This window comes from Marmota flaviventris, chromosome 18 (assembly GCF_047511675.1).
Source record: "Marmota flaviventris isolate mMarFla1 chromosome 18, mMarFla1.hap1, whole genome shotgun sequence".
In the NCBI taxonomy this organism is placed as follows: domain Eukaryota; kingdom Metazoa; phylum Chordata; class Mammalia; order Rodentia; family Sciuridae; genus Marmota; species Marmota flaviventris.
The window spans coordinates 63,079,776-63,095,308 of NC_092515.1; the positions used below are offsets into that span (position 1 = coordinate 63,079,776).

The window sequence follows — 15,533 nt, forward strand, 5'->3', positions numbered from 1 at the left end:
CCCCTCGAGCGGTCTGGGAGGTGGTGCTGAGGTTCTGAGGCAGTCTGGCAATATTTGGTGTTCTAAGCTAAAGAGGAGGTGGGCCAGGCCCTCAGCCCCAGGCTGTCATACCCAGGGACAAGAGAAGCAGGCACAAGTTGTAGAGGGTTACCTGGGCCGGGGGGACCTGGTACCAACATGCCTTCCTTGGACAGAGGGGAAGGGACAAGGTTGAAATCAAGGTGGAGGTTTTCTGGACTGAGCCTCCCCCCATGTTTGGCTGGGGGCGGTGTAGTGACCCAGGAGCCACTGCCAAACCCACTGTGGCTTCCAAGCATGGTGGCATGAAGAGATGCTGAGATTGGAGACCCCAGGGGGTTTTGGAGTGGCTCTCACAGGCTTGGATCCCCCTCACCCCAAGCATACTGGGGAATCTTTTGACAGACAAAGAGCATTGCTCCTATAGACGGAAATTTCCAGAAGGTTTAGGCCACCATTGTTCATTCTTTGCTTCATCCTCAAGCAGTGACTCCAGGTGGTATGGTCCCTGTTCCAGGGTCCAGAAACCAGCTGGATGTAAGGCCACTGGGCTGTGCTTGTGCTGGGGTGACCTGAGGCCTGCGCTGGCAACCCTACCCTGACCTGCTGTCAGGAGCCTTATGGGGAGGGTGGAGGGGCGGAGCGTGTCCTGGGTCTGAAGTGTCTTGCTTTGCCACCCTGGTGGTGGTCGAGCCTCAGCCCTGTGGTGTCTCTGGAGCAGATGGAACTGGCCTAATCCTCCTTGGGTCCTTCCACGGTGAGAAATGTGTCCACAGTGGCAGCCTGTCGCTCTGGGTCGCTGAGGGGCTGCTTCTCACGGTTCTGCTCAGCCCTTGTCTTCGTCCAAGAGGGGGAACGCAGACAGCCAGCCCTAGGCAGCGGGTGTAGACCTGATGGAAGCAGACCAGATGCTCTGGTGGGCACGTGTGGCTGGCATCTCTGCCAGCCCCGAGTCACTGGCTGCAGCTGCTGCCCTGGGCCCCCGTGCCTCGCACATGGAAGTCTCTAACCCTGGGTCTGCCACTGGGTGGGTTGCGGTGGGGATGTGCACAGAATACAGAGATGTGGACAGATGACTCCTCTGGTGGCCTCAGGAGTCACTGCAGTCTCTGCCATGTCTGACCCCCTATTATGTGAACCTAACTCTGGCCCCCTCCTAGTGAACCTGGCGGGGCCTCCCCAAAGCTCCCAGTGTCCCAGTGCAGCCTGGGGCCCTGTAGGCTGTCTGGGGCTAGAGGTTCAGGTGGGCTAGCCACAGCAGCCACAGGCCAACCTTCACCCCGCACACACCTTTGGGCTTATGGGTTGGAAGGGCCACTGCCTGGGACACATTGAGCCTAGTGGGAATTGGCTGGGATCAGGCAGGTGGCTTGTCTTAGAAGTAAGCTGGGACAAGCTGTTCACAAGGACAGAGCCAGGGTCACCCATCGATTGCACCCTGCCCCCCTCCCTGGTGCCACTGTCACGCTTAGGAGCCTGGACTCCCCAGGGAGACACAGTCTGCCCCTCCCCATAAGCCCCTCCAGGGAACATGTGGGTGGCTGGTCACTGACAAGATCCTCAGTAGGCCTTGTCCTTAGTGAGGCCCCCAGGGTGTGTGTGTACAGGGTTAGCCTGAGCCATGGGTGCAGTGTGTAGGTTCCAGCCTGGGCCTGGGCGTGGAACAGGCGCAGGGTCTGGGCCTCTCTGGGAGCACTGGGTGTAGGTCATGTCAGTGACCTTCACTGTTAGGGACAGACTGAAGGACACTTGTGTCCCCCTAGGGTGGATCCCGAACTCTGATGCTGGGCTTGGGGTAGAGACAGGAGGATGGCATGCCCAGGACAGTTGCTCGTGAGGTGGGCAGAGGGAAGGGCCTGGGATCTCCAGCCAGTGTCAGCACCTCCTTGGGAATCGGGGGGGGACGGGGGGGGGGGGACCCAGTCAGTGAGCCAAGAGGAGCCCAGGCTGTCAGATTTACCCCACCCCACCTTGTGTTTAGTCTAACATTAACATTTACATTTAATAAATACTTTTTAAGTGACTGTGGCTTTGGCTTCTTGTTGTTCATTTGAAAGGTAAAGCTGAGCAGAGCACTTCTGACAGGAGGGGAATTCCTTCATGCTGGGAAGCTGGTGTAAGACCATGTGTTGGCCACACATTTGTTCCTGAATGCAGGGCCTGCCCCTGCTAGGCACGTGCACTACCGGTGACCCACACCCCCAGCTCTTGGAGATAGGGTCTTGCTAGGTGGCCCAGGCTAGCCTTAAGCTTGGGATCTTCCTGCTTCAGCCTCCCAGACTGCTAGGATTACACATGTGGCCACTGCACCTGGCAGGATTGGGGAGAAGTCACCTTCCCCCGCCCTGCATGCCTCACCTGCTGGAGATTCACTGGTCAGGTTCTCATCATCAGAGTCGGCAAAGACCTCGGCCAGCTCCTGGTCTGACATGTCTGTCAGCTCGGTGAGATCCAGAAGGTCAAAATGGACCTCCAGAGAGGAGACGCTGCTCAGGGGCTCTGGGGTACAAGAAGATGGTCACCTCACAGTCCCTCCAACAAGGCTCTTCAGAGCCCAGGGGGCCTAGGAAAGTGCACCGCCTCTTTCCACAGGCCCACGAATGAACCAGAGCTTTCTGCAATGCTAGCCCAGGACGCGCCTGGGGCAGAACAGGCCCGGGTGGTCTGCTCTGCAGTCAAGAGTGGAGAGCTCTCTGGGGTCTTCCATTTTATAAGTAGCAAGACAGGCCGAAGAGCCAAAGTCATGAGAACTCTGCAAGGGCTCAGCATGGCCAGACCGCCTCACACCGTGTCCTTGCCCTCTAGAGCCAGGCTGCTTTGTTCCCTGTGGAGCTAGGGGTCCCCAGAGAGGATACTGGGCTGGTCAGGGATACTTACGCCTCCTCTCTGTGACCTGCAAGAGCCCTGGTGCTGGTATCGGGATGCCCACCTCCTCCTCAGCCACAGGAGTATGGCAACTGCTCTCTGTTCCATGAGCTGGGACACCCAGGGCAGCCGGTGGCACCTCTGCCTCCTTAATGATCTCTGCAACCAAGAGAATTTTACCATCAAGGCCCCTGGGATTGGGCCTGGGAAGGGGGGCATGAGGACCTGGTATGTTGAATCTTACATTGAGGCTTGGGCAATGGCCACAGGTATCCAGGGGAGGCTTCAAACAAAAGGGGGATAAGTAGGGGACATTTCAAAGCAGATGTCTGCACAACCCCAGGGCCCCAGCACCAAGCTGCTCCTGCAGTGGGAATTCACCTTATCCTGTCAGCTCAGCCCTCAGGGGTCCCAAAGCCAGCTCTTTACTGTCTTTTCTCTGTAGACTTTTTCTATTAAAAACCCAGGTTATATCTGGTTTCAAAATGAAAAGAAGGTTACAAAGTAAGACAGGAAGTGCGGTCTGTCGTCCTAGCATTCCTTGGCCAACAGCCTCACTGTACAATTGGGTAAATGTTCTTCCAAGTTATTTCTGTGCGATTTTTTTTTTAAATGTATTTTTTTTTTTTTAATCCCTGTCAGATGGGAACAGGAACCCCCAGGGACCTGCTTGGATGGAGACTGTGCCCTGTGGTCCCATGCAGCCACCAGCTGCCCCTTCTGGTCACTCGGGATTCATTTCTCCATCCACACATCCCCTCTATTCCTCTTCCAGAATGTACCAGAACCCCCTGCCTGCCCCTAGCTCCTCCTCTGTGGCCACATCCCAGTGCCTTCCCTCCTCACTCCCACACAGCCAAAGGAGCCTGCTCACCAGTTAGGCCTGGCCCCACAGCCCCTCTCCCCCAGAGAAGAGGCAGAGTATCCTCCTCATTTTCTTCCCAATATGTCCCCTGTCCCCTGGAGCCCTAGCCCCTTCATGAGGGCTTCTCTGACCTCTGACACCCACCCAAGCAGGTGCTTGTTGTGCGCTTGGGTAGGAGTGGCCTGCACGGGGCCTGGAAGTGGAGGCCTTCCTGCAGCCTTGGCTGTGCACATGGAACCAGTTGGGGAGCAGCTGCTCCCAGGAGGCTGCCTTGAGGGGGCCTCACTGGGGGCTCCCAGCACTGACAGCTGCCTGTGAGGGGCGGCCCGTCTTCCCTAATGACCCGGGTGGCAGTGTGGATACTGCTAGGTGAGACACCTGCACCTGATGACCCTACTTCCATCTCCAGCTGAGCCAAGGAAGATAAGAACATGGAGAGACAGATGCAAAGTGAGGACCACCTGTGCAGGCCGGTGGGGGTCCCCACCTTTCTCTGGGCCATTGCCAGTGGTAAAGAGAGCTAGGCAGAGTGTAGGAGATAGGGGGGTCTGGCAGTAGCTGATGGCAGGATGATGGGCAGCCTGTCAAGTTCTGCCTGGGATGCAGCCCCCTGGCCCGACTGCTGTCTCCTTGCCAGGTTGCCTAGGACCTCCATTTAGTGGAAAACCAGCCTGCTGTCCCTGGTGCCCTTAGGTTGCATCGCTGCATGGCCTGTCCCAGGCCTGGGGACTGGTCAGTCTGGAAGGGCACAAGGTATCCTGTTTCTGCTTGTATTGGCATCTGGAATGTGGTATGGTTTCCAAGTGTCCTTGGAGGGTAAAGTTACATCTGCTGGCGTCCTGGCCCCCAACCCAGCAAGGAGGCCTTCCACTTTCCAGAGCGCACACAGATGTGATTTAGATCTTAATCTGATTAGGGGAGCTGGCACTCCCCTCACCAGTAAGTAGGGGGACAATGGCCCAAATCACTGTCCACAGGGTTGAAACCCAGGGAGAGGACACATCACAGGAGACGTCAAGGTCGCCTACCTTAGGGTACAAGTGTATGATTTCTATACCACGGGCCTGTCCTGTGGTCACCATTCCTCAACACTCCATAGAGCTCAGAGCTGCACCCCCTGGTGTGGCAGGAAGACTCCACTGTGGCTAGAAGCTCAGGAAGGAGCTGCCATCTGTCTGGAGAGACATGTGACCAAGAGCTAAGAGGTACAGGTAGGGAGACTGAGGCGTGGAGGGCCTGGATGACTCGCCGGGAGTCCCTGCTCTAGAGAGCCCCTAGCTAAGGAAGCCACAGGATGCTCTTACCTCCCCAGGCTTAAGGGCCAGGCATGTGGCCCAGGGCTATCCTTATGCTACTGTAGGTGGCCCTCAGCTCCACCTCTGCCCCCTTTTGTCCCAATGGCCGCCCCCTCGCTAACAGCTTCCCTGAAATCAAGGAAAAGCAGCTCTGTAGAAAGCCACCTCTGGGAGATAGCCCCCGCCTGGGCAGTGGCTCAGGGATTTCTAGTGCTTGTGTCAGGCAGTCTCCTTCCATGTTGCCCACTGCCTGCCTCCTCACAGCCACCTACGGGGGGGGGGATAAGGAGACAGGCACAGGGTGGCGTCTATCGTCAGCACGGTATGAGGACCAGCTCTGATTCCAGGGTAATGGTGCAAGGCTGAGAGCAGGGGATCTCTGTTCAGAGCCAGCAGAGCGGGAAGAACCCTTCCAACTCAGGTGGGAAGTAGAATTCTGAAAGAGGAGAGAAGTGGGGTTTCCACTCGCAGCTGGCCTCTTGCTTGGTGGGGCCCTCACCTAACATGAAGGCACGCAAGCACACATCTGTCCGTCCAACAAAGACTGCTTCCACGCCATGCTGTTCTGGAGATGAGGCATGAACATGAGGAGCAGGCTGTATGCAGGAGTAAAGGGGCCTTTCTTTCATTCCAGGGAAAGGCCAGGAGGGCTGTCTACAGAGACAAGGGAAGGCTCTGAAGGAAGCCATGCTGTACCTGGGCCCAGGCCCTGGCACTGGACTGCAGAAGTCCTGAAGGGCATGTCACTGTCATCTGAAGCACAGCCAGGGGCACTGCAGTGGGACCAGGAGAGCAGGGTGAGGGTGGGCAAGGGTAGGGGGAGATGGTGGGCTGTGTGAAGGTCACGTGGACAGTTAGTAAAGGGTTCTAGGCTGAGACGGACAGCGTCTGCCTGCATGTTTATGGTGGTACAGTGAGGACACAGTCCAGGCAAAAGGGAAGAAGTCTGCTGGCACTGTTCCCACCGGCTCCATGTGCCAGTTCCCCTCCACTGTGCAGAGATGGGCTACCCTGAGTAGGACTCAGCCAAGGGCCAAGCTCCATCCCCAAGTCTTGCACTGGGGAGGGTTTGTGAACACCATCATGCCTCATTACAGGTCCTGGGATCTCACAGGGTCTTGGTCAGCCCTGGAGAAACCCAGCTCCCCAGGCACAGCCTGTTAAAATGACTCTTAAGATCTTTTCGAATTTTAACAGTTGATGGTATCTTCAAGTTAGCTGGATATGGGGCAGGCAGTACCCGTTTCTCTCTCTCTCTCTCTCTCTCTCTCTCTCTCTCTCTCTCCCTCCCTCCCTCCCTCCCTCCCTCCCTCTCTTTTTGTGTGGTGCAGGAGATGAATCCAGGGCTTCACACAGCTAGGCAAAGGCTCTATCACTGAGCTATACCACAACCCCCTGAACTTTTGAAGTTGCCATCTGTCTAGTTTTGATCCTTTGGTCATGATCTGGACTTTATTCTGTAAATCCTGGTCCCATGATCTGTGCAAAAATTGGGGGAGAAAAATGTAGAAGATGCAACTTTTGCCATCAAGAGCACAAATCTTTTGGTTGTAAGAACACAATGAAAACAGAAAACTGAAGTCAAAATGCAAGGGACAGATGAAGCCTGAGCCCCCAGGAAGGGGCAAGACTGACCTTGGCATATAAAGTGGTGTGGCTGCTGTGGAAATAGTCTTCCAGATTCTCAGATCAAGCCTAGAGTTACCACAAACCCAGCATTTTCACTCCTAGGCACTACCCAAGAGAGATGTGAATCTATATCCACACAAAGACTTGGACGTGAATGTTCACAGCAGCATGGTCCCTGAAGTGGAAACCCAACGTCTACTAACAGAGAACGGTAAACTAAATGTTGATCATGTGGACTATCCATAAGTGGAACATTAACCAACAATATAAAGCAACGATACATACCACACATAGGTAGACTTCAACATTACAGGGAGTGTAAGAACAGTCACAAAAGGTCACTTATTGCATGGTTCCATTGTATCAAATGTTCAGAATAGGAAAATCCATAGAAAGTAGATTGGTGATTGCCAGGGCTGTGGGATGGGAGTGGGGAATGAACATAGTTGTTTGGGGGAGGTGATGAAAATATTTTAATATTAGTGATGATGACTGCACAATTTTATGGATGTAACAAAAACACTGAATTGCATGCCTCAAAAGGGTAAAATTTAAGCTGGGCAGGTGGATGGATCTATCACTTGTGGACTTGCACTGGGGAGGGTTTGTGAACACCATCATGCCTCATTACAGATCCTGGGAAGCCCTCCGAGTGCCAGAGGAAGGCATAGTATGTGGCTGTGGGGGTGCATGCCTGTAATTCCAGTAGCTTGAGAGGCTGAAACAGGAGAATTGTGAGTTCAAAGCCAGCCTCAGCAAAAGCCAGGCACTAAGCAACTCAGTGAGACCCTGTCTCTAAATAAAATATAAAATAGGGCTGGGAATGTGGCTCAGTGGTCGAATGCCCCTAAGTTGAATCCCCAGTACCAAAAAAAAAAAGAGGAAAAAAAAAAAAGAAAAGAAAAAATTTATGATATTAGAATTATATCTCAATTAAAAAACAATCCTCAGTAGTAACAAATAAGGGTTGATCTTGGCTGGAGTTGATGGGCAAACCCAGGGTGAGAAGTGATACACACCAGTGTGTTGTGTGCATATGATGGCAGGCAGCATGCACAGCCCCAGGGGAGGCTTGGATTGGGTGAGAGGTGTGATTCCCGGGAAGCAGCTCCCATTTAGTTCATGTGATTTCCCAAGACCTATGCTTGGACCCAGAGCACAGCAGGCCCACAACAATTGTGAATGAATGATCCCAAGACCACTCAGGTCGGCAAGAAGAATCAGAACCCCTTCGGGGCAAGGCCCTTGGCTATTTCCAGGGTAGTAAGCAGAGTCACATGTCAGGCAGGCACTGGGTGGGATCCTGGAAGCCTAGCTAAGCCATGACGTGGTGGGCTGGAAGCCCCTGGAATCGCCCTGGCCAGGGCAAGTGGGTGTTTTCTTGTTGCTGTTGTTGTTTTTGCAGTGCTGAGGATTAAACCCAGGTCCTTTGTGTGCTAGACAGGCACTCCCACACTGACCTGTACTCCCAGCCCTTTTAATATTAAGACAGGGTATTACTAAATTGCTAAGGCTGTCTTCAAACTTGTAATCCTCCTGCCTCAGCCTCCCAGGTAGCTGGGATTACAAGTATGTGTCACCCATGGTGCCTGGCCATGTGGGTGTTTCCAGTGCTCCAGGAAGGACCCCAGGTATGGGGTCACAGCAATGTCGTTGACCCAGCAGACCCATGTCAGTGTGGGCAGGGAGCCCCTAACCCCCTACAGAGATTGCTGCTGCCTGGACCTATGGGTGGGGACTTGAGTTGGGGAGCCACAGTCCTGCCCACCAGTTTTCCCCCAGGGCCGACTGCTGACACCTGTGCTTTGCTGCTGACCTATTTTCCAGCCCATTTGTGCCTGGAAAACTTGGCCCAAATCTCATGTCCCCTGCTGTACTCCCAGGGCCTTGCCACTCTACATACCACTGAATGAATGAACAAGTGAATTAATGAAGTGAATGAATAAATGCAAAAGAAAAATGGCTGCAGAGAGGAAGAGATGGTCAGCAGTAGGAGCCACTTCTGCCCTGTTTCCCCAGCACCTTCATCCCTGAATCTGGTCTCCCTCAAGGATTTTAAGGAGGCTGAGCTGCCCCGACTAGACTCATAGGCTTCTAAGGGTAGGGCCATGGCCCCTCTCTTTGTCCCTGCTGATCCTCAGACAGACTGAAGTGGGATGGGATAGAGCCCTGCTGTCCAAAGATGCTAGCTGTGCCCCTCAAGGAATGCCCACTTGGCATTCCTGTACACAGGTCTCACTTCTATGGTCTGCACACTTTGATATTAAGACATTGTTATTAATTCTCTTAGGTGCAAAGTATATTTTGTTACTGGAGACCAAACCAGGGTTGCCTTATCACTGAGCTACATCCTCAGCCCTTCTAATTTTTTATCTCGAGACAGGGTCTTGCTGAGTTGAACTTGTGATCCTCCTGCCTCTACTTCCCAAGTCACTGGGATTACAGGTATGTTCCACCATACCTGGCAGGTACAAAATATTTTGATGATGCTTTATCTTATATTTTAGAGGTGATTTCTTAAATGAGTATGGATGAAATAATAGGCCTATATTTGCTTCCAAATACTACTGAAGATAGGCTGGAAGTGGTCTGGATAAGCTGGCCTGGTTGTGGTCTGTGGGCTGAAAGGTGGCATGGAGCTTTAGTTAATAGGGCTCACTACTTTGTGGATGCTCCATATGCCCCCAAATAACATTTCAACAGTGAGAACTCAGATATGGGCATCATAATCACCAACATGAGGCTTCACGAGGTCTCACGAAGTAGAGCTCCCTAGCCCAGGTGTAGACAAGGGAACAGGGCTAAAGGTATCAATGACATGAGCCCCATCTGTTCCCTGGCCAGGTCCCTAACTGTAGGCACAGTGCCTGCACAGAACAAGCACCTGGAAGAAGTGTCTGTGCACAGACTGTTAGGATCTGAGAACCCAGTCAGTAAGTGATGCACTTAGAAAATCAGCCTGCTCTCTGCCTTTAAACTACTGAGAAGTTCTTTCTTTCCTCAGAGGAGGAGAGAAAAAAGCTCACCTCTTCTCCCAGGTGCCTCACCTCTTACCTCACTCTGGCCTCCCACAGCCCTATAGGGTAAAGGGGCTGCATCCTCTGACATGGAAATGGAGGCTCAGGGTGCACTAGCAGTTTGCCACATGTCACAGTTCAGAATTAGCTCTGAGTCCCCCAAGCCATTGCATTCCGGTCCTCCCCACTTTTGGTGGCTAGGAGGCTGCTACTGGGAAGACCCAAGGTCCTGGGATGTCAATAGCAAGAGAGCTCTGATCCACCCCCCATGACAAAACAGAAAACCCAAACCCACTAGCTTCAGGGTGTGTCTCCTGCTTAGAGAGAGTGACAAGAGACTCAGACAGGACCCCCACCCCCATTACCAGACACAGTGGCAGGTGGATGGATCCATCGCTTGTGGACAGCTCCTAGGGGCAGCCCTCCGAGAAAGGCGCAGTATGTGGCTGCGGGGTGGGGTGGGGGGCTGGAGGGGCGGGGGCAGACTGGCAGCTGGCCTCTCCCCCAGACACTGGCTGGCTCCCTGGGATGGGATATCCAGGACATCCAGGATGTCTTAGGCCTGGGCAGGCAGCCTGGAGATCACTGAAAACCGGTCTGGAAGAGATGTGAAATGGAAGGGTTCTGACAGTGCCCTCAGATCTACAGCCACCACCCTGTCCTGGGCTTGAGTCAAGGGAGGAAGACCTGCCTCAGGATCTCAATCCTCAAGGGAAGGGTCCCCAAGAACTGACAGGAGCTGCGAGGAGAGGGCATCCCAGGCAGCCTGCCCTCCCAGACGTGTGGCCATTAGGCCGCGCGGACCCGCCAGCCTGCAGCTCGGGAGCCCCGGCGCAGCCCCCACGGCCTCACTGACCCCGCCTTGCTCCCGCGCCCCTCGCAGCCTCCAGTCCCTCCCGCCCCCCCCGCCCCCCTCCCGCCCCCCGTAAAAGCGGTTGCGGCGAACAAAGCCGACCGAAGACAAGCCCTCACCGGCGCGCCCATGCCTCGCCGACCCCGACCCCAAACTCCGGCCCCCACCCGCCCCATCTCTGCCCCTGGATCCCGGCTCGGCTGGGAGGGGGCTCAGGACGAAACTCCAGGCCACCTCCCGAGGAGGGCGCCGGGCCGGGCTTCCCGAGTCGCGAGTGCAGAGGACCAGGGGGCGGGGACGCAATCCGTGCGCCCCTAGCCCCGCGCAGGGACGGTTTCCGGGAGGAGCCCGGACCGGAGGGCCCCCAGCTCGGGGCCCGGCGCGGCGGGAGCCCGGAGCTGACCGCGGGTCTTCGGCCCCGGGCGCAGCGGATGGGTGAGCCGGGGGAGGGGATGCCGCTGGCCGCGGGCCAGGAGCCGCCGGAGCTCCGGGGCTGGGTCCGCACTTACCTCCAGGACCAGCGCCCTCCGGGGGCTCCATGCGGCTAGCGGGGTCTGGGAGGGGCGCAGGCGGAGGCGGCGTCACCCGGCCCGGGCGCCCCAACAGCTGCAGCGGCGACTCGGCCCGGGATCCAGGCACAGCGCATCGGGGCAGCAGCCGGGGGGCCGCGGCGGCGGGGAGGAGCCCGCGGGGCGGGGCGCGCAGCTGCTCCGGGTCCCGGGTCCCCTCCCCATCTTCCCCAGCCGGGCAGGACAGGTGCGGCCCCGCCCTTTTCCGCGCGCGCCCCCTGTCGGCCCAGGGTCCTGCAGCCCCCCTCCCCCGCAGACTTCACCCCTTTCAGTCCCCAACCGGATGGGGCTCCCGTTTCCCATCCTCTGCCGGGTGCCTGGGGCTCCTGGTCACTCACTCGGCAGCTGGCAGCCCCGGTGGCTTCCGTGCATTTGTTCACCCCCAGGTATTTATGAGGCGCCAACTACGTTCGGCGTCCGGTGGTGCTGGGGCGGTGGGGATCCAAGAAGGGGTCAAAGCAGCATTACCCTCGAGCGGGGTAAACCAGGAATTGCAGATCGTGGTTAATGCAATGAATCTACACTGAGGGTGGGTAGGGGTGAGGGCCGGGCTGGGGGGAAGGCAGGGCCTGGCTCAGTCCAGTCTCATCTCCAAATGCTCGTTCTGTACCAGGCCTGTCCACAGACCCTGGATGTGGGCAGACCCTTGAGCGCTCATAATGTAACGACCTGTTTTTGCACAGTGTTAGGTCGGTGGAGGCGACTTGGTGGCGACTTAGTGGCAACTTAGAACAAAGCAGCCCACGCTGGAAAAGAACATCAATCAGATGCCGGTGGAAACGCCTGTCAATCAGCCAGATCTCCTGACTAATACCTGTCAATCAACAGGACCCCCCTAGCCAATCCTGGAGTTCAGCCAACTCCCCTGACCAACTCCAAGGGGGCAAGGGACCCTAGAAACACCTTTTCCTGTCCCAAGCCCTTCCCTTCCTGCTGTAAGCCCCATAAAAGTCCAGTCCGGTCGAGCTTCCACACGGTTTCTCCTCAGACCCTTCCCCTGTCCCCTCTGTGGGTCTGATTGAGTTCCACCCAGGAGTGATATCTCAATAAAGCCTGTTCAGGGGCCCTTTTAAATATGCCTCCTTTGGCCGCTGCCTGCCCTGCCTGATCTGACACACAGTATCTCATTACTTCTCCTAGTGATCCCAAGAAGGTGGTACCCTGAGTTTTCAGATGAAGAAACGGAGCACAGAGTGGTAGGTAGTAATGTGCCCAAGGCTGCACAACCAGGGCTAGAAGTGAGAAGGACTCATCCTAACCCTAACCCTAACCCTAACCCTAACCCTAACCCTAACCCTTGCTCTGCAGTTCACAAAACAAAAACAAATTAAAGAAAACTTTCATGGGGGAGGAGTAATTTGTCCCAGTGGAAAAGACATTGAAGGAAGGAATATGAAGTGACAGAGGGACTTCAGGGACTTTAGTTGTAGATGGAGGCTCCAGGGAGGGTGGTCCAAACAGCTTCAGCCAACCAGAGTCAGATTCCAGGATGGTTCTCAGGCCAGTTTCACCCGGTAGCCAGCCCCCTTAGTACTTGGTGAAGGTCAGTTCCACAGGCTAATAGTTACTCATTTTCTTTAGTTTACAAGGCAAACGAAAGTAGCCTTAAATAGCCCTTTAAAGTGATTCCAGGCCCACAGAATGTGAGCTGCTGGCCTCTCTGATGCCTCTAGAGGCAAAGCTTCCCTCCCAGGGACAAAGCTGAGCTACAAGGTAGATGGTGGAGACTTAAACACTTAAACAGACCAGTGACCCCCCTGAAAGTGGGGGCAGTGGGTGGGCATGGTCCATCCCAGGTTTTTTTTTTTTTTTTTTTTTTTTTTTTTTTTGGTACTAGGGATTGAACACAGAGGGGTTTAACTCTTTTTTGAGACAGTGTCTCACTAAGTTGCTTAGGTCCTCACTAAGTTGCTAAGGTTCAATTTGAACTCATGATCCTCCTTGCTCAGCCTTCCAAGCTGCTGGGATTACAGGCCTGCATCACTAAGCCTGTCATCCAAAATGACTTTAAGAAAGGCAAGGTAGGGGCTGGGGTTATGGCTCAGTGGTGGAGTGCTTGCCTAGTGTGTGTGAAGCACTGGTTTGATCCTCATCACCACATAAAAATAAATTTAGGAGCTATGGTTGTGGCTCAGTAGTAGAGAGCTTGCTTAGCATGTGTGAGGCACTGGGTTTAATTCTCAGCACCACATATAAATAAATGAACAAAATAAAGGTCTGTCAGTGTCTAAAAAACTTTAAAAACTAATTAATTAATTAAAGGTATGGTGTCCATCTACAACTAAAAAATAAGGTAAAGCAGTATTTCTTCCAGAATCTTCTACTCCCATAGAGATATTTCTGCTTATGATGTCTGGACATGTAACTTCTCCTGCCAATAGTATGTGGCAGATGTGACGTCAACTAACTTCTGAGCCTGGGCCATGAGAAGGATTCAGCTCTCCTGGAAGCCTCCTGTTAGAACCAGGCCACATGGCAGGCGACCTGCTTGGTTCTGGCTGTCTGTACCACTGAGGTCCCAGCCAATAGCAACTTCAATTGCTTTTAAGTGAGTCCCAACCCTGCCTTTGAGCTGCCCTCCAGTGGGGCTGAGTGAGTTGTCCCCTAAGTCATTGTCAGGTTGCACATTAATGAGCAAAACAAATGAAGTCACTGTATTAACTACAGCATTTTATGCAGTTGCCTGTATGATGTCAAATTGTTATTTGATAGTGAATCCCACTTCAGGGACAAATAAATGATACAGAGGGGTTCTTGTCAAAGTCTTCCCAGCTGGTAATTGACAGGTGATTTGGCGTCAGAGGCCAGTGTTTATTTTCTCTTTAACTTTTCCTTAAGGACATTCTCAAATACACAGGTGGGGAGAATGGCACAATGAGAACTCACCAACCTGATCTGACAACTTCTAGCTCATAACTCGTCTTCTCTGTCCTCAGTCACCTCCCTCTGCTGCTGGGTTGTTTTGAAGAAAATTCTATACATTATATCATTTTCTAACTACTTCAATATTTACCTCTAAGATATAGATTCATATTATGCCAACATCCAGGCCTGCAGTCAGTTGATGCACTAGGTAGCCTGAGCTAGTTTACTTGGATCACCAAGTGGTTGTATTAGGAAGGCCCAAATGTTAGACAAAAAAGTCAGTTGGTTTGTATGTATTAACATTTGCCCTTGGACTTTTCAGGAAGCTAAAATGCCATTTGTTAGGGTTTCTAAGCTGCACAGCTTGATACTGAATCAAAGTTTTGAAGCCATATATGTGAAGAAAAGACCCTTCTAAAAATCAGAATTCAGAATTCAATATGAAAAACCCAGATGACAGTGGGCCTTATTAGGAGTGAAGGAGTGTGCACCCAGGGCTCCCTGAACTATTCATCTTTGCCCATCCACAATGAAAATCAATATGTCTCAACTTTCCTGATGTAACCATCCTATTCTTACCCCTTTTGTTGAAAGGAGTTATGATAATCCACTTATTTAATTCAAGGCTCCATGCCAGACTTCTAAAGCAAAAAGCCAAGCATGAAGTACCTAGCGTGTTGGGTCTGTTAAGTAAGTGTTAAACAACAGTAATTACCCCACTGGGGTATCCAGCTGTAGTCTTCCCTGCCAAACCTCAGTTGGGAGACTCCTACCCCCACCCCAGCCTTGGAAAGGAGGTTCCTGTCAGGCATATAGACAGGCACAGTGGTGCTGGTTCCTTGTTGCCTAGGCTCAGTCACTGGGCCAGACCTTATTAAGACTTCAGGGCTTGCTATGAATATAGCATCATGGCTAAGAATCTGAGTTTAGTAAGTCAATGGTCTTTCAAATGACTGTTCCTTTCCAAGAACATTCATGGTTTGGGTGGGCAGACAGAAGCAGCTCATTGCTGTGACTCTGGTTGCCTACTAATGAGCATCACTCTCCTGGCAGATTGGGAATACCTGAGCCCACCTGTGCCTTCCTTCATTACTCATACACTGCCCTCAATACAACTTTCTAGGGGGATTAGATTCTGGAATCTTCACTTCAAAAACAGATGTGAAGGAAGATGTGCTGCAAGATCTGACATCCTCCCTGCACCCAGTCCTGGGGATTGAATCCAGGGTGCTTTACCACTGAGCTGGATTCCAGCTCTTTTTATTTTGTTTTTGAGACTGCTTTCACTTAGCTGCTGAGGCTGTCCTCAAACTTGGGATCCTCCTGCCAAAGTCGCTGGGATGACAGACATGTGCCACTATACCAGGCTGCAAGATCACTTTTTAAAGAAGATAATAGGGTCTGGGGCTGTAGCTCAGTGGCAGAGCACTCGCCTGGCATGCATGAGGCACTGGGTTCAATCTTCAGCACCACATAAAAATAAATAAAGATATACTATGTGTTCAACTACAACTAAATAAATATTAAAAAAAAAAAAAAGAAGATGATAAAGTCGAG

The 15,533-nt window shown here is 53.2% G+C and overlaps 2 protein-coding genes across 2 annotated transcripts in view; one reads left to right on the forward strand and one right to left on the reverse strand.

The window, feature by feature from the left end:
* Def8 (differentially expressed in FDCP 8 homolog) overlaps positions 1 to 15,533 on the forward strand; it is a 93,412-nt gene that overhangs the window by 50,374 nt on the left and 27,505 nt on the right. The window lies entirely within an intron of this gene.
* Positions 656 to 11,125, reverse strand: Dbndd1 (dysbindin domain containing 1). Its single transcript, XM_027933043.3, has 4 exons — positions 11,052 to 11,125; positions 2,896 to 3,042; positions 2,377 to 2,517; positions 656 to 908 (listed from the first exon to the last, which is right to left on the reverse strand). The coding sequence occupies exons 1-4, from the start codon at positions 11,080 to 11,082 to the stop codon at positions 751 to 753; spliced, it is 477 nt and encodes a 158-aa protein (XP_027788844.2). The 5' UTR covers positions 11,083 to 11,125; the 3' UTR covers positions 656 to 750.

What these genes read in the sequence shown, in the direction of transcription:
- Dbndd1 (XM_027933043.3), bottom strand. Translation starts at nt 11,082, where the DNA reads ATGGAGCCCCCGGAGGGCGCTGGTCCTGGAG. An exon ending in GCAGGTCACAGAGAGGAGGC is followed by an intron (nt 2,518 to 2,895) that starts GTAAGTATCCCT and finishes CTTGTACCCCAG; the next exon opens with AGCCCCTGAGCAGCGTCTCC. An exon ending in GACCAGTGAATCTCCAGCAG is followed by an intron (nt 909 to 2,376) that starts GTGAGGCATGCA and finishes TGCTTCCATCAG; the next exon opens with GTCTACACCCGCTGCCTAGG.